Source organism: Schistocerca serialis, chromosome 6 (assembly GCF_023864345.2).
Source record: "Schistocerca serialis cubense isolate TAMUIC-IGC-003099 chromosome 6, iqSchSeri2.2, whole genome shotgun sequence".
Classification (NCBI taxonomy): domain Eukaryota; kingdom Metazoa; phylum Arthropoda; class Insecta; order Orthoptera; family Acrididae; genus Schistocerca; species Schistocerca serialis.
In genome coordinates, this window is record NC_064643.1 from 162,269,968 (window position 1) to 162,294,321 (window position 24,354).

Below are 24,354 nucleotides of genomic sequence, written 5' to 3' on the forward strand. Positions count from 1 at the left end.
CCACCCATCATAATCACATCCCACACCATCAAACCACGACCTCCATACAGGTCCCTTTCGTGGACATTAAGGGATTGGTATCTGGTTCCTGGTTCACGATAGATGAAAACCCGGCGAGAATCACTGTTCAGACTATACCTGGACTTGTCCGTGAACATAACCTGGGACCACTGTTCTAATGACCATGTACTGTGTTCTTGACACCAGGCTTTACGGGCTCTCCTGTGACCAGGGGTCAGTGGAATGCACCTTGCAGGTCTCTGGGCGAATAAAGCATGTCTGTTCAGTCGTCTGTAGATTGTGTGTCTGGAGACAACTGTTCCAGTGGCTGCGGTAAGGTCCCGAGCAAGGCTACCTGCAGTACTCCGTGGCCGTCTGTGGGCAGCAAGGCTACCTGCAGTACTCCGTGGCCGTCTGCGGGCACTGATGGTGATATATCGGTCTTCTTGTGGTGTTGTACTCTGTGGACGTCCCGTACGGTAGCGCCTGGACACGTTTCCTGTCTGCTGGAATCGTTGCCATAATCTTGAGATCACACTTTGTGACACATGGAGGGCCCGTGCTACGACCTGCTGTTTGAACAGCCTCCAGTCACCCTAGTATTCTACCCCTCACAACGTCATCAATATGTGTTCTGTGAGTCATTTTCAGCACACAGTCACCATTAGCACGTCTGAAAACGTCTGCACACTTACTCGCTGCACCGTACTCTGACATGCACAAACACTCCTCTGCATATGTGGACTGCTGCCAGCGCCACCGTGCGACGACCGGCAGGTCAAATACACCGCATGGTCATGCCCCGAGGTGAGTTAAAACCGCAAAGCAACCACCAGACCGTTGTTTCACTGCGTATCAGCGTTATCCTTAATTTATGAGTATGACTATAGATGCATACCAATGGCGACTCGTTTGGAAAACTGGTCTCAAGAAGAAATTCACTCAGGGCGAAATATGTAGCCGCGGCTGAAATTCATCGACAGCTGATAGAGTTTCGTGGAAAGACTGTAATGTCTCATCAGCATGTCACAGAACGGTGTCGTAAGTATGTGGCCGGAAGAGAAAGGTTCAACTATAGGGACTGAAGTGGTCGACCAGCATGTCATCAACGGATTTGAACACAGCTAGAGTGGAGGAGCGACTTTCCCCTCACTCGAAGGCGCTCCTAGGAGGCGGACGATTCGCTTCATACGAGGAGACGAAATGCTTGGCTACAAAGTGGCTGAGCACGCTAGTACATGATTTTTACCAGGAGGTTATATTCAAATGACGTGTGTCTAAACCGACGTGGACACGCACTCTAAAAACAACCTGACGTATTTCCTGTACTGTACTGTACTACCGTATGAAGTAAATTATACACAATTCGCGGCAGGCTTTGTAACCTTAGTTTCTGATCACCGCTCCTAAGTGTCCTTGTCCTGCCTGCTGGCTGCCATTTGGTATACAAGACGATCATCTCTGGCCCACATAGACAGTAACCTCGACAGCAGGTGTCACATTTCTGATGAGTTAAGGTTGGTTGCTGTGCCCTATCTTCTATACTCTTAGGCGTTTTCAACAAGATAACGGCAGACGGTATTGAGTTCCAGGTGCTGTCCTGGTGCATTTCGAGACAGAGAGTGTTCGACTGTTACAATGGCTAGCACGTTCTGCAGATCTCTCACTGACCGGAATCATTTGGTCAGGTTGACGACCTCTAGCACAAAGTTAAATCAGCAAGTATCCATGTCTGCCATCCCAGTTCAGTTCGACTGGACGCCCAGCCGTTTCAGAGTCGTCGTTGCTGCCAGAGGTGACAGCCCAGTGTACTGAAGTTCGTACCCTGTTTAACCCTAAATACCCTACAGATATAATTATATAATCTTCCTACTACACTACATACGTACAATAAGTAAAATTTCGTGAATTTCTATCACTGTTTATGTTGCAGTTTTAATGGATAGCCGTGTATTTCTACGTTTCTCTAGGAGTACATCAGGTAACTACTCTCTCACCTCTCCTCTTCATCACAATTATGGATATAGTAACAAGAGATCTGCAGAAAACTGCACCCTGGACGTTAATGTGTGCTGATGATGTGCTTTTGGACTCTGACTACAAGACTGACCTGCAGTGTCACGTCCAAGACTGGAACGTCTGCCTTGTAGAAGTAGGTATACAACTCAACATAAAAAATACAGTATCGCAGCACAGATGTAAATGGCCCAGATACCACCAGAATCAATGACGTTGGCCTCCCAACAATAAGTATGTTTAAGTACCTACCCTCAGCTACTGTTTCTGATGGAAATCACAGCGCAGAAATCTCCAACCGTCTGGGCGGCACCTGGTCCAAATGATGTTCTGTGACCGGCTACCCTTTCACCAGATGATTCTAAATGGGCTCAAGTCGGAAGTACACCGATTTGGAATCCGTTTAGTTGCAATGGACGGGATGAATACTGGCCTTCGACAAATGAAGTAGAACAACGACCTGCTGTCATAGAAACAAAGAAGTAGACATGTGGATTAACACTGTCCGATCATGTAACCAATTATGAAGTTCGTAAGTAATGTGGAGAAGCACCAGTAGTAGACAAGATGGCAGAAAGCCATCCGTGAATATGTTCTTAGAGCAGACGCAACACCTGTGGCAAAGACTGGTTTTGGTTTGAGCTTTATCTAAAGCTTTAGAATACATAGTTCGCGGTCAGCAAACAAATTACTTAACATCAAATAACATTCCACGTGAATACGAGTCTGTTTTCCAGAAAAATTGCAGTATGACGGCTGTTCTTAAAAAATTGATTGACGAACTGAAGCACGCCGTGGACAGACAAAAGGCGACTACTGTGTGCTTTTTGGATTTTAGCAAAGCTTTTGACAATGTTGAGTTCGATGCTCTGTTTGCTAAACTTAAAAGTCAAAATTTTTCTGTGAAATGCTGTGCAGTTGTTCCATTCATACATTACATTCCGCCAACAATTGAACCGAAAGACCGCAATGGAGGAATGTAGTATTAGGGGTCCCACATGGATGAGTACTGGGCCCATTATCTTTCTCATAATGGGTTAATGATGTATCGACCGTTATTCCCCCTTACAAATATCGTCTAACGCTGACGTCCTTCAGTTTTACCTAAGCACAACCTCAACAAAGCTCAGTACAGCTGTCCAGCAATTTGACGTCCTTGCTTTATCAGGGTGGACACAGAACATAGGTTACAAAATCATCCCATATAAAACGCAGGTTATCTTAGTCGCTCACAAAAAAACTTATTATACCTAAGAGAATCTCTTCACCCTTTAATCGTAAACGGCACAGAAGTAACTTCTTCTTTTCTGCAAAGAACTTGGGAATAATTCTGGACTATCGCTTACACTAGACAGGACACACAACTGCAATCTATAATAAGGTGTCAGCATCACTTCATTCACTACAGAAATATAGAAAAGTGTTTTCTTTTGAGCTTGAAAAGAAACTCGTAGAATCATTAATACTCACCATCCTTCATTATGGTGAACCTATTCTTGAAGGGCTTTCATGTAAGAGGCATGCTGGTTGGAACTGACAACACATCTGTGACGTAGGCTATTACGCCCATATCACTCCTCCCTACGAACAATTTCTGCAACCGCGAGCCGCGTAATTTGAATCCCCGCCAGATGTTATGGACATCAAAGACCCCTAGAGGTCTCTGCACCATCGCGCCGTAAGCTGTGGCGGCGCGCGCCTCCTGGCCCGCATTTAGAGTGAGGGCGCCACAATGAAACACGTGGTTGCAGCGGCCAATAGCGGCGTCCCCGATAGCGTACTTAAGCGCCTGCCTCTCGCCCAGCCTACTTGAACACATCCGCACACTACATATTGACCACCGCCTTGATCCCCCCCACCCCTGGTGTCTCCCTTCCTCTCCACCCCCAACCAGTTGCCGCGCCTTTACCGTTGCGTCCCACCCTCTCTCCATCTCCTCACCCTTTATCTCCTTTCACAACGCAGCTTCCACCATCTGCCCCTCCCGGATGATGAGCTTCGCCCTGACATCTACCCTTCCTACCAACTGCAACCCCATCTTCCTGCCTCCTCCTCAGGGCTCCCTCTCCTCCCCCTCCCTCCTCCTGAGCGGCTTCCACCTCCTACTCCATCTCATTGTGCCTGCTTTCAGTGTCTCTGCACTCCCTCCTGCCCTGTCTTCCCTCTTCATCTCCTGCCCCACGTGTCTCCTGCCTCTTCGTGTACCCACTGATGCCCCTCCTCTCCTCATCCCGCCGCTTCCCCTGCTGCCCCATGCTCTCCCCTCATTTTCCATCCTCTCTGCCCTTTCCCTCGGCAGGTCCCGCCTGGCAGTTTTATTCTTCGTCGTGTGTGCTCAAAGTGGGTTTTAAGTGTGTTGTTCCAGAGTGTTTTTACTACTGTGGCCGACTTTTAACCTGTGCATGTCCATTCAGTGTCTTCTCTGAGTTCTGAAGAATCGCCAACTGTGTTTTTTAACTTTCTGGTGACTTTTTTTTAACTGTCCTCCATGAACGTCTCTGTGTTAGTCTATTTTTTACCTCCATTTTCTCCCATTATTCTGTTTTAAGTTCCCATTTATCGCCTTATGTATGCAACATTTTATTCTTATTTTAAGTTGTCATATCACTTGGCTGAAGAGCGGCGGATTGTGCCGCTGACAGCCCTCCCCTGCCCATATGGGGCAGGGGAATGAAATCATAATAAATAAAAAAAAAATAGTAAGCCCAGCCTGCCAGTCTAACCTTGCATACGTCTCAGGACATATCGCCTCGCCTTAGACAGCGTATTTACTTCCGTGTTTTGTTTATGAGTGGACGTGGTTGTCTAGTTAGGTTTTCTTGACTCTGTTATTTCGTTCTTGTTGTTGTCGTAAGGTCCGTCGTTGGTCGTGTCCGTCCTCTCCCGTTGTGTTGTTGTTCGCGGGCCGCTCCGCGGATCCCGCCGCATTTTCCGTCACTTCAACCCCGCGACTGTTCCGATCGCCGTTACAACATTTTGGCGACGAGGTGAGCGGTGGTCGTTGTTGGTATGGAGGCGAAGTTGGTCTGTCTGCTGGAGCAACAGCAGCAGCTCATGCAGCAGCAGCAATTCCAGCTCCAGTTAGACATGTTACAAAAGTCGCTGCAGTTGCTAATGGACAAAGTCGATGCCCAGGAAGCGTTACCACAACAGCTTCAAAGTCCTCGGGTGTCCGATGCTTTCCCACGTCTGCCGTTGTTCCCACACTTTAATGACGCTAACGAGGACTTGGAAACCTACTTACATCGGCTGAAACAACATTTCACGGCTTTTCAAGTCACGGACGACTCCTTGCACCAGTCGTTGTTTTTGTCTTGGGTCTCCCAGGACACGTTCTTTCCTCTCCGCAAGTTGGCACTGTTGTCCGATCCTGCGGCTCTCTGTTTCTAGGAGATCTGCCTTCTGCTGACAAACTATTATTCCCAACGCTACCATGTGGTCGCCTCTCGGCTGGAGTTCCACCAGTACCACAAACAGCCAGGTCAATCGTATCATTCCCGGGTCACGGACTTGCAGGGTCTCAGCTGTCGATGCGATTTTACGTGCACCAATGAACAGTGTAAGGCTTCGTATGTGGACTCCATGATCCGGCATGTGGTGGTTCAGCTGACTCTCGATACTGAGGTCTGTACTGGGGTGTTGAAACTCGACAACCCCTCCTTGGAAGAGATTCCCCGCATTGTCACTGCTTTGAAATTGCTCAAGTGGCTAACGAGCCTCTTATGGCGCGACCGCAGGTGGCGGCGATCGCGGAGTCACGGGGTGTTCCGCCCTTGCGACGTCGACATGGCCTGGCCGACAGAGGTCAGCGCTGTCTGGACTCCTCATTGTCCGACGTCTCTATGGCATCGGCGCCTTCAGTCGCCCCTCGTCGCCTGGCGCGCGGCCCACTTCCATCTTGCCCACAGTATTTTACTGCACATTCACGGACTGATTGTCCCCACCTCTGGAAACGTTCATGCTGTGTAATAAGGAGGGCCACATCCGATCGGTTTGTCGTCGTCGCTCGACACGCTCCAGTCCTGCCCCTCCTGGGCCTAAAGATACCGTCCATGCTCTGCAGTCGGTCGTCCCACATGACGACCCATCAGCGCAGAAGCTTTTCCTCATGCTCCGAATTTTCGCTGAGGATGTCAGTTTTCAGGTCGACACTTGGGCCACCATCTCCCTGATTAATATGGCGACATATACCCAGCTGGGCTCTCCTGCGTTATCGCCTCCCTCTTGCCGTTTGGTCGCCTATGGAGATCGTTCCATGCCCCTTTGTGGCCAATTCGTCGTCCAGGCAACGTACAAGCGTGTTCCCTGGCTCCTTACCCTCTTTGTCGTCGACCATCCGTCGGCTTCGAATATTTTTGGCCTGGATGCGTTTCAACTGTTTGGCTTTTAAATTTCCGACGAAGTTAAGGTCGTTTCCATGGCTGTTCCCTTTCAGAACATGGACGATCTGTGCTCCGCTTTTTCGTCATTGTGCTTCCAGATCTCGGATGTGCTTCCGGCTTTCAGGCACACATCACCCTACAGCCAGATGGACAGCCTCGCTTTTTCCAGGCCCACCCCTTCTGGTGCCCTTACAGCCAGCGGTCAAGCAGGAACTTGATCGGGTCCGGGCCGCGGGCGTGCTGGAGCCTGTAACTTACAGTGCATGGGCGACACCACTGATGGTCATACAGAAGCCCAATGGGTCCCTTCGGCTGTGTGGGGACTTTGGCGCTACAGTCAATGCTCAGTTCCTTGTTGACACTTACCCCATTCCCTGACAGGAAGACCTTCTTGGCAAGCTTGCTGGGGGAGAGTATTTTTCCAAGATCGACTTGGCTGAGGCATACCACCAGTTGTCCTTGGATGCCGAATCTTAGAACATCATGGTTATCAACATGCCTTTCGGATTGTATAAGTACTAGCGCCTTCCCTTTGGTGTCTCTTCAACACCGGCCATTTTTCAGCAATTCCTGGAGCAGCTTACACAGCCTATCCCTGCCTGTGTTAATTATCTGGATAACATCTTGGTCACCGGTCGTTCCCACCAGAAACATCTGCAAAACCCCAGCGCCTTATTTCACGCTCTGCAGTCTGCTGGTTTACGCTGTCAGCTGGAAAAATGTAGTTTTTTTTAACTGGCTTAGCAAAGATGGCATTTGCCCTTTGGGTCATAATGTCACGGCCATTGAGGTCCTTCCTCGTCCCAAGGACTTACCTGAACTCCAAGTGTTTTTGGGCAAGATTACTTATAACTTGAAGTTCTTGCCCCAGGCTGCCTCCATTTCTCAACCCCTCAATCACTTGCATCGCAAAGGGGTACATTCCTGCCTGTGACCAGGCTTTCCCCTGTTTAATGGCGATGCTGAAGTCTGCCCCGTGCCTTACTCCCTTTTCTCCAGACCGCCCCTGCTTGTGGCAGCTGATGCATTGGCATATGGCATTGGAGCCGTCCTTGTGCACCAGGATGCCGATGGCTCCGAACAGCCCATCACTTATGCCTCTAAGACGTTGACCCCAGCACAACGGAACTACTCTCAGATTGAAAAGGAGGCTCTGGCGATCGTGTTCGCTGTCCAAATATTTCACACCTATCTCTTTGGCGCAAAGTTCACCCTCCTGATGGACCATAAACCCATGGTTACACTTTTCAGACCCCACTCTCACCTTCCAGAGCGGACAGCTCAACGTCTCCAGCACTGGGCATTGTTTTTACGCAATTACGCTTACACCATCTAGTATAAGCCCACCACCCACCATGCAGACGCTTTGATACGTCTCCCAGCAGACCCCGATCCTGCCTTATACCAACAGGAGGTTCTCTGCTTTCACATTGATTCTGCCTGCCAGTATGTGCTGGATGGTCTGCCTCTCATGGCTGCTCACATTGCTGCGGCTACCCGCCGCGACCCTGTCTTGCAGCAGGTTAACTAAGTGGTCCACGGGTGGCCATCCTACGTTACTCGTCAGATGCAGTCCAATTTCAGCCCCCAGAGCCTCCTGTCCCACAGGCTTTCCGTGGTCAATGATGTCCTTCTGTTGGCCAAGGAGTCAGATGCCCCTTGGGTGGTCATCCCTCCGGAATTGCGGCGTGGCTTTGGGTGCTTGGTTTGTTACACTGTGGGCACTGGGGTATGTCCCGTATGAAAGTTTTGGCTCGCTGGCATATGTATTGGTCCGGCATCGATGGCGATATTGAGTGCCTGGTCCGTGGGTGCACTGTCTGTGTGCGTCACCAGGCGAGTCCCCCTCAGTCATCTGCACCCTGGCCTGTGCCTCACCGGCCCTGGGATCGCATCCATATCGATTTTGCGGGCCCGTCTACTCCAAATACCCATATGTTGTCTGAATGGCATCCACCACCATGGAGGCTACACTCACGGCCCTGGCCCAGTTTCTTGCCATCAAGGGTCTGCCACACACGTTAGTCTCCGATAATGGTCCCAAATTCACGGCATCCTCCTTCCATGACTTCTGTCAGGCCAACAGTATCAAACATATCCGTAGCCCCCTTTCCATCCTTCGTCCAATGGCGTGGCAGAAGGGCTTGTCCGCTCTTTTAAACAACAGTTGACCAAGGCAGTCGACACATCTCCAACCATGTCGGCCCTCACCCTGTTTTTGAGCACCTATCGCACTACGCCAATTGACGGACGCAGTCCGGCAGAGCTCCTTAATGGGCGACAGCCACGGACCCACTCCATTTGCTGATACCATCCTCTTCCCCCCCCCCCACTCCTGGCTCTCGCAGTGGTATGCCCCTGGCACAGCCATGTGGACCCGCAGGCTGGACACCCACCACAGTCGTCGCGGCCCATGGGCGGCGTGTGACGTCGGTGCAGACGTCGAAGGGGTAGGAGTGCCGCCATCATAATCAGCTCCGCCCACGTGCCGCCACGGGACTCGCGCCACCGCCTCTTTCCCTACCTCCTTCAGGTACGGACGTGGTCCTCGAGTCACCGTCCCGGGCCCCCGCTGCCGTCTCGCCGAGGGCCTGCCTCCGGCCCTCTCTGCCTCCGGGTGGATCGGCGGCTCCATCCCTCGCCCTGGACTCTGGAATTTGAATCCCGACCAGACGTCATGGACATCAAAGACCCCTAGGTCTCTGCACCTTCGCGCCATAAGCTATGGTGGCGCGCGCCTCCTGGCCCGCATTTAGAGTGAGGGCACCACAGTGGAACACTTGGTTGCAGCAGCCAATAGCGGCGTCCCCGATAGCGTACTTAAGCACCTGCCTCTCGCTCAGCCTGCGGCCGTACGTAGGGTCTGGACCCCTCCACCATACTCCACACCTATAAATCTCTCATCCACCCTATCCTCTGTTACGCCCATCCTCCCTGGATCTCCGCCCCCCCTACCTTTTACAAATCCCTTCAGATCCTTGAATGCCACGTTCTCCGCCTCGCCTATCGCATCCGTCTCCCCTCCCCCATGCGGATCCTGTTCCCCCACCTCCTCCTTTTCCTTGAAAGGATATGGATCCTGTACACCTCCCACAAACTCGATCCTCCTCACCCGCTTGTCTCCCCCATCTTCTCCCACCCCCGCCTGCTGCTGCATCTGTATTCCCACATCCCACCCGGTCTCCATCACTCCACCCTCCTTACCCTCTCCCAAGGTGGCTTCCGCCAGTTCCCTCTCCCTGATGATGCCCTCCTCCCCTCCATCTATCCCTCCTACCAACTTTGATCCTCCTTCCCTCTTCCTGTGTTTGCTCCTTTGGGCACCCTCCCTCCCTTCTCTCCCCCTTCCCTCCCTCCACCATTTCTCCCCAGTCCTCCCCCGGGCTTCCCCTCCCCTGTCCCTCTACTCCTCCTCCCATCTCCTCAGCCATTGGCATCTTTGTTCTCCCCTCTCCCCCCTCTCACCCTTCTTCCCCTCTCGGCAGGTCCCCAGACTCGCACACACTGCGTGGACATTCGTGCGCCGGAGATCATCGCCATCAGTGTCTCGTGTGTGCCGTCGTGTTTAGTGTTCAGTGTTCACCGTCGCACTCCATCGTTCACCTGTGCCATCGACATCTTCAGTGTTTGTGCATCGTGTCAACAGTTTGTAGTGTGGATTATCGTCGAGTGTGAACGGCTCCGTGTTTGTCTTTATGTGTCTACTGTTTTATTACCCACCGTTATGTAACTTATATGTATTCTTTCTGTTGTTTCTTTGTCTATTCTATGGCTGAAGAGCGGCGTCACATGCTGCTGTCAGCCTGCCTGTTTGTACGGGTTTAAAGATAACAATAAAGAAAAAAAAAGAAAAAGCTCAGCCTGCCAGTCTAACCTTGCGTACGTCTCAGGATATATCGCCTAGCCTTAGAAAGTGTATTTACTCTCGTATTTTGTATACGAGTCGACGTGGTTGTCTAGTTACGTTTTCTTGACTCTGTTGTTGTCGTAAGGTCCGTCGTTGGTCGTGTCCGTCCTCTCCCACTGAGTTGTTCGCGGGCCGCTCCGCGGGTCCCGCCGCGTTTTCCGTCACTTCAACCCCGCGACTGTTCCGGTCGCCGTTACAGCAGAATTATCATGCTATGTACTGATTAGCGTAGAGATTATAATACCCTGTGTGAGCTCTATTTTCTTCTTAATCATTGCACTGCCTCATATTTACTTTCAACCCTGACATTATCTGAATAGCACAACAGAAATACTCGTCAAGAAAGTAAAATCTTCTCTCTACCACTAAACAACACTGCTATATTCTCTAAATCATTTTCTGTATCAGGAACCCGACTTTGGAACAATCTTCCTGAAAATATTAGAGAAATTAAAATCGTTTCAAACGTCAAAAGACAGCTAACGACCCGCCCTTCTATCCCGCAGCTATCACTTCCACAAACTTTTCTGTAGCTCTCACCCGTCAACTCTCCCTCCCCCATGACCTTTCCCTCTCCCTTTGCTATAGAGTTCTCTGTTGGAATTCTCTTCTTTTACAACGATCGTTGTCACTTTCATTTCAGCCTTCTGCTCTTTCATTATCCCTTTCACTTCGTATAATACCAAACAAGGCTTGAAATGTGCTAAACTATTCAGTAGCATACTTAATGCCTTCATTGTTTTATCACTATTATTCGTGTTACTACACAGTCGGAAAAAAATTAGTAGATTTACTGACACTGGCTGTCTCCTATCGAACACTTGTTGGGTATGATGGGACGAGAAGTAACTCGTGCAAGTCGTCAACCAACAACTCTTACAGAACTACGTGAACAGGTTGAACAGGCGTGGCGTTACATACCCAGGACAGTATTCATGATCTGTCTGGAGGCTACACCACATACTTTTTTTTATCATGGGTTGATACCTGATATCTCAGACCCACTAGTGCTGTTCATCTATAAAGGTAATCATTTCGTGTACTCCATATGCTTTTGTGTATGTCGTTCATGGTCAGACGTAAAAGAGGGCCTTAAGGACGTAATCTGTTCAGGCTATAGAAGCAATACATAAATACGTAAATGATAAATGGTCAGTAGGACGACCTAGCCAGAGATTGCTTGACACCGTGCACGAAGATCTCAAGGTCTCAGGCCTGCACGCTGATCAGGCATAAATCGGGTAAAATGGCGACAGAGAGCCAAAACAGTGGACCTTACCAGCATGTGGGACAAACGCTAAGGAAGAAGAGGAAGAAAAAGCAGTTGGGTGTATTTCAACGTACCCAGACAAAGGCAAAGTGCACAGGTTGTATGTAGTTCAGCTTCGCACAGTCACCACTGACATTAGAATTGGAAGAAAAGAAGTTCAGTGTGGTTTTGAGCAATTGAATATTGAGATACTTGCGGCCTTGCCCAACGTACCATCCTGGTATCTGCCTGAAGTGATTACGGGTACTGTGGAAAAACTAAATCAGGATAGGCAGGGTACGCCCATTTTCTTCCGAAAAAACTCCGCAAGTTCTCCACTCTGTCATGTCGACCGTTGCGTTCTGAGAGTCAAATTGGACTCAACATTTTCATGCTTACCGCCACTGTAGATGTCGTACACTCCGTTGAAGATGACGTCGGGCACGCCATCCGTGGTGATCTGTATCGGCTCGGCGCCGGGTTCTGGCAGGTAGAAGATGTTGTTCCTGCAGACGTAGGCCAGCTGGCTCTGCTCGCCACCCCACACCGCGGCCTGCAGCCGCTCACCGCCGCCAATTTCTATCGTGGTGCTACGAACAAGCACAGAAGTACAGGCTTAAGCATCATTCTTCACAGGAATCAGGTGCAATTACATATGTTAGGGAAACAAAAGGCTCTTAATTTAATCGTATGCCACACCTTGGTGGGTATGATTTCACATTCATAAGCAATTAGGAAAACTGCACTATAGATACTGGATACTGAGAGAAGGAGAGTACACAAACGTGGGTGGCGGACGATATTAAGAAGACGGTTTGAGAAAAGAATAATTTATACAAAAAGTGGTCATCTACGTCATCAACTCAGTATAGACATAATTGCTAGGCAATGACGCAGGAGTTAAGGAACATCATTAAATCAGGAAATAACAAGATGTGGGAATATAAATACACTAAAACTGATAATTTAATAGTTGGGTCACAAATTACAGAAATACGGAGGACAGTTCAATGGTATGAAGACAATACCAGTAAACAAAGCAGTACACAACTTCGTTCCTCCAAAGGAATGAAAAAAGCATTATACAGATCGTCTAATTGAAGACAGAGTCCAGTGCGCACAAGAGGAAGAAGGTAAGGCTGAAGAAATTATTCGAAATATGACCATTACGATAGAGGGTGTGGACAGCGCACTGGCTGAAATGAAAAATTGGCAAATCTCCATGGTCCTTCAAATATTCCTGTGGAACTATAGAAAAGTGGAGGACATCACTTGAAGAAAAGAATAATGAACCCTATGAATAATTGTTGTCAACAAATTACACCACAGTGTAAAAGATGATATATAGTTTCCATTTTCAAGAAGGGGACTAGAAGATACAATAATAGATTGCAGAGGAATTAACATCAAATTCTCGGTGACCCGCCTATTTGTTAAAATTGTGTTCAACAAAATAAGGCAGAATGTTGATCACCATATTGATGGAAACCAAACGGAACAGATCCTGTACAGATAACCTCTTTATTTTACAACAGATCACGGAGAAGTCTGTAGCAGGAGGAAAGGAGTTACGCATTGCCTTTGTGAATTTAGCAACAGCATTGATACGGTACCCAGAGGAAAACTGTAGGAAGCTTTCAAAAAATAGATGTGGATGACCATCTCTTACAGATTGTTAATTAAAGAAAATGGTTGAAATGGCTCTGAGCAGTATGGGACTTAACTTCTGAGGTCATCAGTCCCCTAGAACTTAGAACTACTTAAACCTAACTAACCTAAGGAAAGCACACACATCCATGCCCGAGGCAGGATTCGAACTTACGACCGTAGCGGTCGCGCGGTTCCAGACTGTAGCGCCTAGAGCCGCTCGGCCAACCTCGGCCGGCCCAGGTCTGTTGGGCTCGCCCTTGCTAGTCTTGTCACACCATTCTGAACGTATATGTGTCACTTATGAATGCATTCCCATCGTTTTCAGGTCGTCTTTATGGTCCTAATCCATGTTTTTAGTGGACGCCCAAGCCATTTTTTTGTGTTCTTTTACGGCAAGTACCGTTTTTGCAACGGTTCGGTTCACGGAGCCTCATCTAAGAAAATTACAAAACCTTCAGTTGGACAGAATGTGAGGATTAAAGTACCGGATGTAGACAGGGCAAAAACTGATGCAAAATCTGTAACAGCAATAGGCCTAGTGATAAATATTCAGGATGACGAATTTTATCAACTTGGCACCAAAGCTGGTAAACTAAAGTCACTGTACACTAAGAACCAATTTATATTGTGCAAGGAAAATGTTATCAACGTCGAAGAAGTTGCAAGAGAAGAAATTAGTCTACGGGAAGTGGTTGCCAAGCAATCTGTAGTTGGAGGAGAAGAGTTTAAAAAGCGCAAATGCTTAAAAAAGTGCTCAACTAAAAGATGCTTGTGTAAATCGTCTTCCATATCATGTAATTCGAAATGCCATAACAGTCAGCCTTGTTGTAACAAAAATTAACATTCACAAGGTAACATTTTTTACAACATTTTTCACTAATAAGTAAGATTGCTCATTATAATCACATTGCAATGCAAGGCTGTTTAAAATACATAAATTTAAAATGAATACAAACTATTTCAGTAAATTGCTAAGCTGGCTTTTTAAATGAATACGGTTTTACCAGTTGATATGAGTGCATCCTAAGATTTACAAACGTCTCTTGGTAAAAGTTCAAAATCAATGCATATAATAGGAAATTCCAACTTTTACCACACTGTAATGGTAAGTCCCACATTCCTCCAGTAAATTCTAGGATTTATCAATAATCTTACTTTTGCAGTAACATAAACACTCTTTGCTGCTTCGGATCACGTTCAACTATCGTCGACTGGTTTTGAACGGTCTATAGTGGTTCCATCTTGTGTACCAGTGCAAAACTGGCGGTCGCACTACGCTCCAAAGGGCTGCGTTCACGTTCAAAGGGTTGACAGCCTAACAATGTTCTTATAGTAAGGGTAAACAGTCTGGGGGCTGTCAGCAGAGCCGAACGTTGCCGAGAACCTCGTCCTGTTGATTACCGCATTGCGAACTGTCGTCTTTGACCACGAAACTTCTGGGGATCGACGTCCCCCGAGATGGGGTGGTATTACAGACGCCATTTATGCCGCTTCCTGAGGGCTTTAATGTCGGCTCTGAGCATCGGTGTGTCTGAAATTTTTTCCTCGGCCACTATATAAGAAAAACGCTTGAATTCAATACAGGGAGCCGCCTTTCCCACTACCATCGCAGAGGCGTCAGAAAAAGAGGAGAAATACACTACTGGCCATTAAAATTGCTACACCAAGAAGAAATGCAGATGATAAACGGGTATTCATTGGACAGGTATATTTTACTGGAACTGACATGTAATTACATTTTCATGCAATTTGGGTGCGAAAATCCTGAGAAATCAGTACCCAGATCATCCACCTCTGGTCGTAATAACCGCCTTGATACGCCTGAGCATTGAGTCAGACAGAGCTCGGATGGGGTGTACAGGTACAGCTGCCCATGCAGTATCAACACGATACCACAGTTCATCAAGAGAAGTGACTGGCGTATTGTGACGAGCCAGTTGCTTGGCCACCATTGATCAGACGATTTAGTTGGTGAGAGATCTGGATAATGTGCTGGCCAGGGCAGCAGTCGAACATTTTCTGTATCCAGAAAGGCCCGTACAGGGCCTGCAACATGCGGTCGTGCATTATCCTGCTGAAATGTAGGGTTTCGCAGGCATCGAATGAAAGGTACAGCCACGCGTCGTAACACATCTCAAATGTAACGTCCACTGTTCAAAGTGCCGTCAATGCGAACAAGAGGTAACCGAGACGTGTAACCAATGGCACCCCATACCATCGCGCCGGGTGATACGCTAGTATGGAGATGACGAATACACGCTTCCAACGTGCGTTCGTCGCGATGTCGCCAAACACGGATGCGACCATCATGATGCTGCAAACAGAACCACGATTCATCCGAAAAAATGACATTTTGCCATTCGCGCACCCAGGTTCGTCGTTGAGTACACCATCACAGGCGCTCCTGTCTGTGATGCAGCGTCAAGGGTAACTGCAGCCATGGACTCCGAGCTGATAGTCCATGCTGCTGCAAACGTAGTCGAACTGTTCGTGCAGATGGTTGTTGTCTTGCAAACGTCCCCATCTGTTGACTCAGGGATAGAGACGTGGCTGCACGATCCGTTACAGCCATGCGGACAAGATGCCTGTCATCTCGACTGCTAGGGATACGAGGCCGTTGCGATCCAGCACGGCGGTCCGTATTACCCTCCTGAACCCACCGATTCCATATTCTGCTAACAGTCATTGGATGTCGACCAAAGCGAGCAGCAATGTCGCGATACGATAAACCGCAATCGCAACGGGCTACAATCCGACCCGGGGTCAGGGATTTTCTCTGCCTCGTGATGGCTGGGTGTTGTGTGATGTCCTTAGGTTAGTTAGGTTTAAGTAGTTCTAAGTTCTAGGGGACTGATGACCATAGATGTCAAGTCCCATAGTGCTCAGAGCCATTTGAACCATTTTTTTTACAATCCGATCGTTATCAAAGTCGGAAACGTGATGGTACGCATTTCTCCTCCTTAGACGGGGCATCACAACAACGTTTCACCAGGCAACGCCGGTCAACTGCTGTTTGTGTATGAGAAATCGGTTGGACACTATCCTCATGTCAGCACGTTGTAGGTGTCGCCAACGGCGCCAACCTTATGTGAATGCTCTCAAAAGCTAATCATTTGCATTTCACAGCATCTTCCTCCTGTCGGTTAAATTTCGCGTCTGTAGCACGTCACCTTCGTGGTGTAGCAATTTTAATGGTCAGCTGCATATACGGAAGCTGCGTGTGACGACCCCCAATTCGTGTGACACATTCACGATGTGGTTGGGCAGAACTGCGGTGCAATTTCATGCCAATGTGACGTCATTAACCCACCTTATACCTCATATGAACTTCTATGTTCTGGCCTTTTTTTTCTCATACATCGACACATTGCTGTCTGAAACACCGCCGAGCCATGAGTGAGACATTTGCGGTTTTACAGAGCAAAGTTGTACACACCGTTGATCTGAATTTCAAACTTATGCATCGCAATGGGAGACAATTTCGGGGTTTCGAAAAAGTGATAGTTTTTCGCACAATATAAAAGACAAAATGACATTTGTGTTTGCGTGCTGACAGGGAGTCCCTGGGTACACTGTAATCGAGTGTGATCTACATCAAATATCACGTATGTAGTGAGAGAACTGTTTATAAATAATAGTGTATATAATGCGCTTATGGACACTGGACTATATGGACCATTAAATGGATTATGTGAAAAGGTGTCGCAACGTGAACTGCGAAGATCCAGCCACAAGAACATTTGATTATCTGTGCTGGTGAAACAGTGCCGCGACCTGTTAGCGACGCCACTTGCAGATCTAAGACACTACAGATTCTGGGAACTCACCCTCATGAATGCCATAACATTGGTGCAGGTGTGTTTCCGTGAACAGAGGGTGGAGAGAAAAGGTTGTGCGCGAGATATTGCCTCAGTAATTCATAGAAGAGAATTAATTAGACTAATACATCAATGGTAAAACATTAATGTTTGGAAGACACAAAAAGTAGCTTCAAAAAGAGACAAGTCAGACTGAAACAATAAAATCAGAATTTAATATAAGAAATATTTTTCAAAAGTAATAGAAGAAACAGGTGGAGTGTTGAGTGGACCACTTGTGATTGGCTGGTGCTTCTTAAGGAGTACTGATCTAGCAGAAAGAGTCATCTGTCCAGGATTCTTTCTCATTTCCCAGGAAAACGTAGTAAACCTCACAGCTAGCGGAAAGTGGGTAGCACTGACTGCTCGTGGCAGGCTTGGTGGACTGAAGCAGGCAGAGTGGTATACAGTCCTTCTTGTCGGTAGCGGCGTTGAAGCTCCCTTTTTCCTGGTGAACTACAGACTCATTTATGTTCCTGTCACGACTCTGAGAAGATTTTGTTTAGAATCACTATGAGTTATGTGTTAAAACCAGCATCGTGCTAGATGTACTGGCGTCTGTAACGCTGTGCTAATGCTTTTCTAAAAGAGTTAGTAATGTGGCTGTAATAGACTTCAGTTTATGTAGTCGTATGTTTTATTCGAATGCTCACACCCCTAGCGACCCAGTCATAATATACGGTCCACTCGCAGCAATGTGACCACCGTGCAAAAACCACTCATGGACGGCAGGTGCCAGTGGTGACAGTGAGGAATATATACAGGGTGAGTCACCTAACGTTACCGCTGGATATATTTCGTAAACCAATACTGACGAACCGATTCCACAGACCGAACGTGAGGAGAGGGGCTAGTGTAATTTTTTAATAGAAACCATACAAAAATGCACGGAAGTATGTTTTTTAACACAAACATACGTTTTTTTAAATGGAACCACGTTAGTTTTGCTAGCACAGCTGAACATATAAACAAATACGTAATCAGTGCCGTTTGTTGCATTGTAAAATGTTAATTACATCCGGAGATATTGTAACCTAAAGTTGACGCTTGAAACCTCCGACGTTCAGTTGCGTGTTGTAACAAACACGGGCCACGATCGGCGAGCAGCATCTGCAGGGACATGTTTACGATGACGACCGTGTTTACGAGTGTGGCTGTAGTGCACTGTTGTGGTTAGGTCTAGATGTCGCAGTGTCCGCATGTAGCGCTTGCTGCTATTGTTATTCTGCATTCGTCTCCGCACGCAGACCAACTGTAGTACACCGTGTTACCAGACGTCTGTGATAGTGTAGTGTTGTAGGAACTGTGACCATGGTGTATTCGAACTCGGAGATGACACTCGGCGAGTGTCGACGAAATGCAGCTGAAGCCTGCAGGGTGTATGCAGAACGGTACCCGGACAGAGAGCATCCAACGTGCCGCACATTCCAAAACATCTACCGTCAACTGTATGCAACAGGTATGGTCGTAGCACGCAAATGGGTCCAAAACATCTACCGTCAACTGTATGCAACAGGTATGGTCGTAGCACGCAAATGGGTCCGTAACAGGCCCGCCACAGGAGAAGCGGGTGCAGTTGGTGTGTTAGCTGCTGTTGCCATGAACCCACACATAAGTACACGGGACATTGCGAGAGCCGGTGGACTGAGTCGAAGTAGTGTCATGCGCATACTGCATCGTCACCGCTTTGACCTGTTTCATGTGTTGCTACATCAGCAATTACATGGTGATGACTTTCATCATCGAGTGCAATTCTGTCAATGGGCATTAACAGAGAATGCGTTGCAGTTCTACCTGTTTACCGATGAAGCGGGTTTCGCAAACCACGGGGCAGTGAATCTACGGAACATGCATTACTGGTCCGTTGACAATCCTCGCTGGCTCAGACAGGTAGAGCGACAGCGACCGTGGACTGTAAATGTATGGTGCGGAATCATTGGCGACCCCCTCATTGGTCCTCACTTCATTGCAGGGGCCCAAATAGCTGCAACATACATCGCGTTTCTACAGAATGATCTGCCAACGTTGCTCGAAAATGTCCCATTGGAAACGCGTCGACGTATGTGGTATCAGCACGATGGTGTACCTGCACATTCCGCAATTAACACTAGGCTGACCCTTGACAGGATGTTCGACGGGCGTTTCATAGGACGTGGAGGACGCATAAATTGGCCAGCCCGTTCTCCTGATCTTACACCTCTGGACTTCTTCCTGTGGGGTACGTTAAAGGAGAATGTGTACCGTGATGTGCCTACAAGCCCAGAGGATATGAAACAACGTATTGTGGCAGCCTGCGGCGACACCAGATGTACTGCGGCGTGTACGACATTCATTACGCCAGAGATTGCAATTGTGTGCAGCAAATGATGGCCACCACATTGAACATCTATTGGCCTAACATGTCGGGACACACTCTATTCCGCTCCGTAATTGAAAACGGAAACCACGTGTGTACGTGTACCTCACCCCTCATGGTAATGTACATGTGCGTCAGTGAAAAAGATCAATAAAAAGGTGTTAGCATGTGGACGTAATGTGCTGTTCCAGTCTCTTCTGTACCTAAGGTCCATCACCGTTCCCTTTGGATCCCTACGTAATTCGGTGCTCTCCGATACACACAATCGAACAGCGGAGTAGTGGTACTCAAGCGTCAACTTTAGGTTACAATATCTCCGGATGTAATTAACATTTTACAATGCAACAAACGGAACTGATTACGTATTTGTTTATATGTTCAGATGTGCAACAAAACTAACGGGGTTCCATTTAAAAAAACGTAGGTTTGTGTTAGAAAACATACTTCCGTGCATTTTTTTTATGGTTTGTATTAACCAATTACACTAGCCCCTCTCCTCACGTTCGGACTGTGAAATCGATTCGTCAGTATTTGATGTGGTTTACGAAATATATCCAGCGGTAATGTTAGGTAACTCACCCTGTATATACAGGATGGTCCATTGACAGTGACGAAATAAGCATCAACGAAAAAACTACAGAGAACGAAACTCGTCTAGCTTCAAGGGGGAAACCAGATGGCGCTATGGTTGGCCCGCTAGTTGCCGGTCCCCTAAGTCAAAAGGATATCAACTGCGTTTTTTTTATACGAACCCCCTTTTTTTATTACATATTCGTGTAGTAAGTAAAGAAATATGAATGTTTTAGTTGGGCCACTTTTTTCGCTTTGTGATATGCTGCTCGGTATCCTGGACGACCTCATCCAAGAGTCCGGACCGTTCGCCGGATAGTTACGTTATTTAAGGTAACAGGAAGTGTTCAGCCACTTGTGAAACGTCAGCCACGACCTGCAACAAATGATGATGCCCAAGTAGATGTTTTAGCTGCTGTCGCGGCTAATCCACACATCAGTAGCAGAAAAATTGCGCGAGAGTCGGGAATCTCAAAAACGTCGGTGTTGAGAATGCTACATCAACATCGATTGCACCCGTACCATATTTGTATGCACCAGGAATTGCATGGCGACGACTTTGAACGTCGTGTACAGTTCTGCTACTGGGCAGAAGAGAAATTACGGGACGGTGACAGATTTTTTGCACGCGTTCTGTTTAGCGACGAACCATCATTCACCAATAGCGGTAACGTAAACAGGCATGATATGCACTACTGCGCAACGGAAAATCCACGATGGCTGCGACAAGTGGAACATCAGCGACCTTGGGAGTTTAATGTATGGTGCGGAATTATGGGAGGAAGGATAATTGGCCCCCATTTTATCGATGGCAATGTAAATGGTGCAATGTATGCTGATTTCCTACGTAATGTTCTACCGATGTTACTACAAGATGTTTGACTGCATGACAGAATGGCGATGTACTTCCAACATTATGCATGTCCGGCACATAGCTCGCGTGCGGTTGAAGCGGTATTGAATAGCATATTTCATGACAAGTGGATTGGTCGTCGAAGCACCATACCATGGCCCGCACGTTTACCGGATCTGACGTCCTCGGATTTCTGTCTGGGGGGAAGGTTGAAGGATATTTGCTATCGTGATCCACCGACAACGCCTGACAACATGCGTCAGCGTATTGTCAATGCATGTGCCAACATTACGGAAGGCGAACTACTCGCTGTTGAGAGGAATGTCGTCACACGTATTGCCAAATGCATTGCGGTTGACGGACATCATTTTGACCATTTATTGCATTGATGTGATATTTACAGGTAATCACGATGTAAGAGCATGCGTTCTCAGAAATGATAAGGTCACAAAGGTATATGTATCACATTGGAACAACCGAAATGAAATGTTCAAACGTACCTACGTTCTGTATTTTAATTTAAAAAACATACCTGTTACCAACTGTTCGTCTAAAATTGTGAGCCATATGTTTGTGACTATTACAACGCCATCTATCACAAAGCGAAAAAAGTGGTCCTACTAAAACATTCATATTTCTTTACGTACTACACGAATATGTAATAAAAAATGGGGGTTCCTATTTAAGAAAACGTAGTTGATATCCGTTTGACCTATGGCAGCGCCATCTAGCGGGCCAACCATAGCGCCATCTGGTTTCCCCCTTCAAGCTAGACAAGTTTCGTTCTTTGTAGTTTTTTCGTTTGAAACTTATTTCGTGAGATATTTGGTACGGTCACGATCAGTGGACCACCCTGAATATATATATATGGGTGTTGGAGGTGGGGGGGGGGGGGGTGCGAAAAACAGCGCAGTCGTTGTCACATTGCGGAAACAGAGTGATTTCTCTGACATCCAAAAGGTCAAAATCATTTGCTTTCGAGCCAAGGGTGGAAGAATTTCCGAAATGCCTAAGTTTGTAAACCGTTCACGTGCCACCGTGATCAAAGTATACGATGCCTGGCAAAATGTCGTTATACAAAAACAGTGCTGAGGCAACTGGGGTGCACCATGGATCACAGATGACCAGGATTAACGGCGGCTACGGAGATGTGTATGGCTAATGGACGTGCACCTGTTGAGCAACTGACCGACCAGATGAACCAAATGGGTACCAACAGTGTCTCCTCAAAAACCAATCAGCGAACGTTGCTGCCTATAGGAATAAGAAGCAGGCGCACGATTCATGCCTCATTGTGACTTCTGTCCATTGGCGATGTAGGCTGGAAATTTGCACGCCGGTACCGCAACTGAACGTTCACGAGTGGCAACAGGTGGCCTTTGCAGATGAATCACGTTTAATGCCTTATCGGACGCATGTCCATTGGCATGAAGAGTGTGACATGTCGAGAAGTAAACACCCAGCAGCAATCATCAGGAGGGCTATGGTCTGGGGAATCTTTTCATGGCATTCCCTGAGTGATCCCCTCATTTTGGAAGGCACAATGGATCAACAGAAGTATGCCTCTACCCTTAGGAACCACGTCCACCCCTACATGCAGTTTGGCACGATAGCACCTTCCAGCAGGAGAATGGAATGTGATATACACTTCGCAGTGTACATGCGTGGTTCAAAGAGCACTAGGATGAGTTTACCGTACACCTCCTGGCCGCCAAAGTCCCCAGATTTAAACGTAATCGGGAATCTATGGGACCACCTCGATTGGGCCGTTCGCGCCATCCTCAACCGAGAAACCTACCGCAGGTAGCCACAGCACAGTAGACGGCATCGCCCAACGCTTTAGGTACCTTCCAGAATCTCACTGACTCTCTTCTTGAATATGTCGCAATCGTCTGCGCTGCAAAAGGCGGTTAATGAGACTAGACAGCGAATTAATTTCAGTGTAGATATCGCATCCCGTAGTGTAGGCGTAGCGTCTTTGATTAGTAATCAAAACGTCCTTGGTCCCGGGTTCGAAACCACCATCGCTTGATTCCGGCATAAGAAGTCACCGTCATTCTGCCAACGCCCTTGTCAAAGAGAGCAGCATAGTGGACAGAGGTTCAGAGCACTCTGTTGTCCTTGGGGTGGGAAACAGCCACTAAAGGGAAGAAGCGGCAATGATTAACGACATGAGGATGCAGAAGGCAATGAAAACTACTGCATTAAAGACAAAGACATATAACATGTATCCACAGGACACGTGACCCGTAAGTGAGAAAGTGTCATGATGATCTCTAGATGGGCAAAAGATTTCGGAATAATCCCCCATTCGGATCTCAGGGACGGGACTGCCAAGGGGGGAGGTGACCATGAGAAAAAGATTAAATAACAACGAAAGTATAACGTCCACCGAGTCTGGGCGTGGAATGTCAGAAGCTTCAACGTGGTGGGGAAGCTAGAAAATTTGAAAAGGGAAATGCAAAGACTCAGTCTGGATATAGTAGGGGTCAGTAAAGTGAAATGGAAAGAAGACAACGGTTTCTGGTCAGCTGAGTATAGGGTAATATCAACAGCAGCAGAAAATGGTATAACGGGAATAGGATTCATTATGAATAGAAAGGTAGGGCAAAGAGTGTGTCTCAGTGAACAGTTCAGTGATAGGGTTGTTATTGTCAGAATCGACAGCAAACCAACACCGACAAAGATAGTTCAGGTATACATGCCGACGTAGAAGCTGAAGATGAAGAGATACAGAAAGTATATGAGGATATTGAAAGGGTAATACAGTACATAAAAGGAGATGAAAATCTAATAGTCATGGGCGACTGGAATGCAGTTGTAGGGGAAGGAGTAAAAGAAAAGGTTTGCAGGAGAATATGGGTTTGGGCCAAGGAATGAAAGAGGAGAAAGACTAATTGAGTCCTGCAATAAATTTCAGCTTGTAATAACGAATAGTCTGTTCAAGAATCGCAAGAGGAAGATATGTGCTTAAAAAAAACCGGATGATACGACAAGATTTCAGTTAGATTACGTCATGGTAAGACAGAGATTCCGAAGTCAAATGCTGGATTGTTAGGCATGTCCACGAGCAGACATAGACTCGGATCACAATGTGGTAGTGATGAAGACTAGCTTGAAGTTTAAGAGTTTAGTCAGGAAGAATTAATATGCAAAGATGTTGGATAGATAACTGCTAAAGGATGACGAGACACGCTTGAAGTTTTTTAAGCCTATAGATACAACACTAAGGAATAGTTCTGCAGGCAGCACACTTGAAGAGGAATGGACGTGTCTAAAAAGGGCAATCACAGAAGTTGGATAGAAAAACGTAGGTACAAAGATGATAACTGCGAAGAAATGATGGGTAAGAGAAGAAATACTTCAGTTGATCCATGAAAGACGGAAGTACAGAAAAGTTCTGGGAAATTCAGGAATATAGAAATACAAGTCAGTGAGGAATGAAATAACCAGGAAGTGCAAGGAAGCTAAGACGAAATGACTGCGTGAAAAATTTAAAGAAATCGAAAAAGAA

The 24,354-nt window shown here is 47.3% G+C and overlaps 1 protein-coding gene across 1 annotated transcript in view; it reads right to left on the reverse strand.

Moving 5' to 3' along the window:
• LOC126485130 (venom dipeptidyl peptidase 4-like) overlaps positions 1-24,354 on the reverse strand; it is a 293,595-nt gene that overhangs the window by 168,435 nt on the left and 100,806 nt on the right. The window contains exon 6 of the mRNA XM_050108774.1: positions 11,954-12,144. Within this exon, the coding sequence (XP_049964731.1) occupies positions 11,954-12,144 (191 nt within the window). The remainder of the gene's footprint in view (positions 1-11,953; positions 12,145-24,354) is intronic.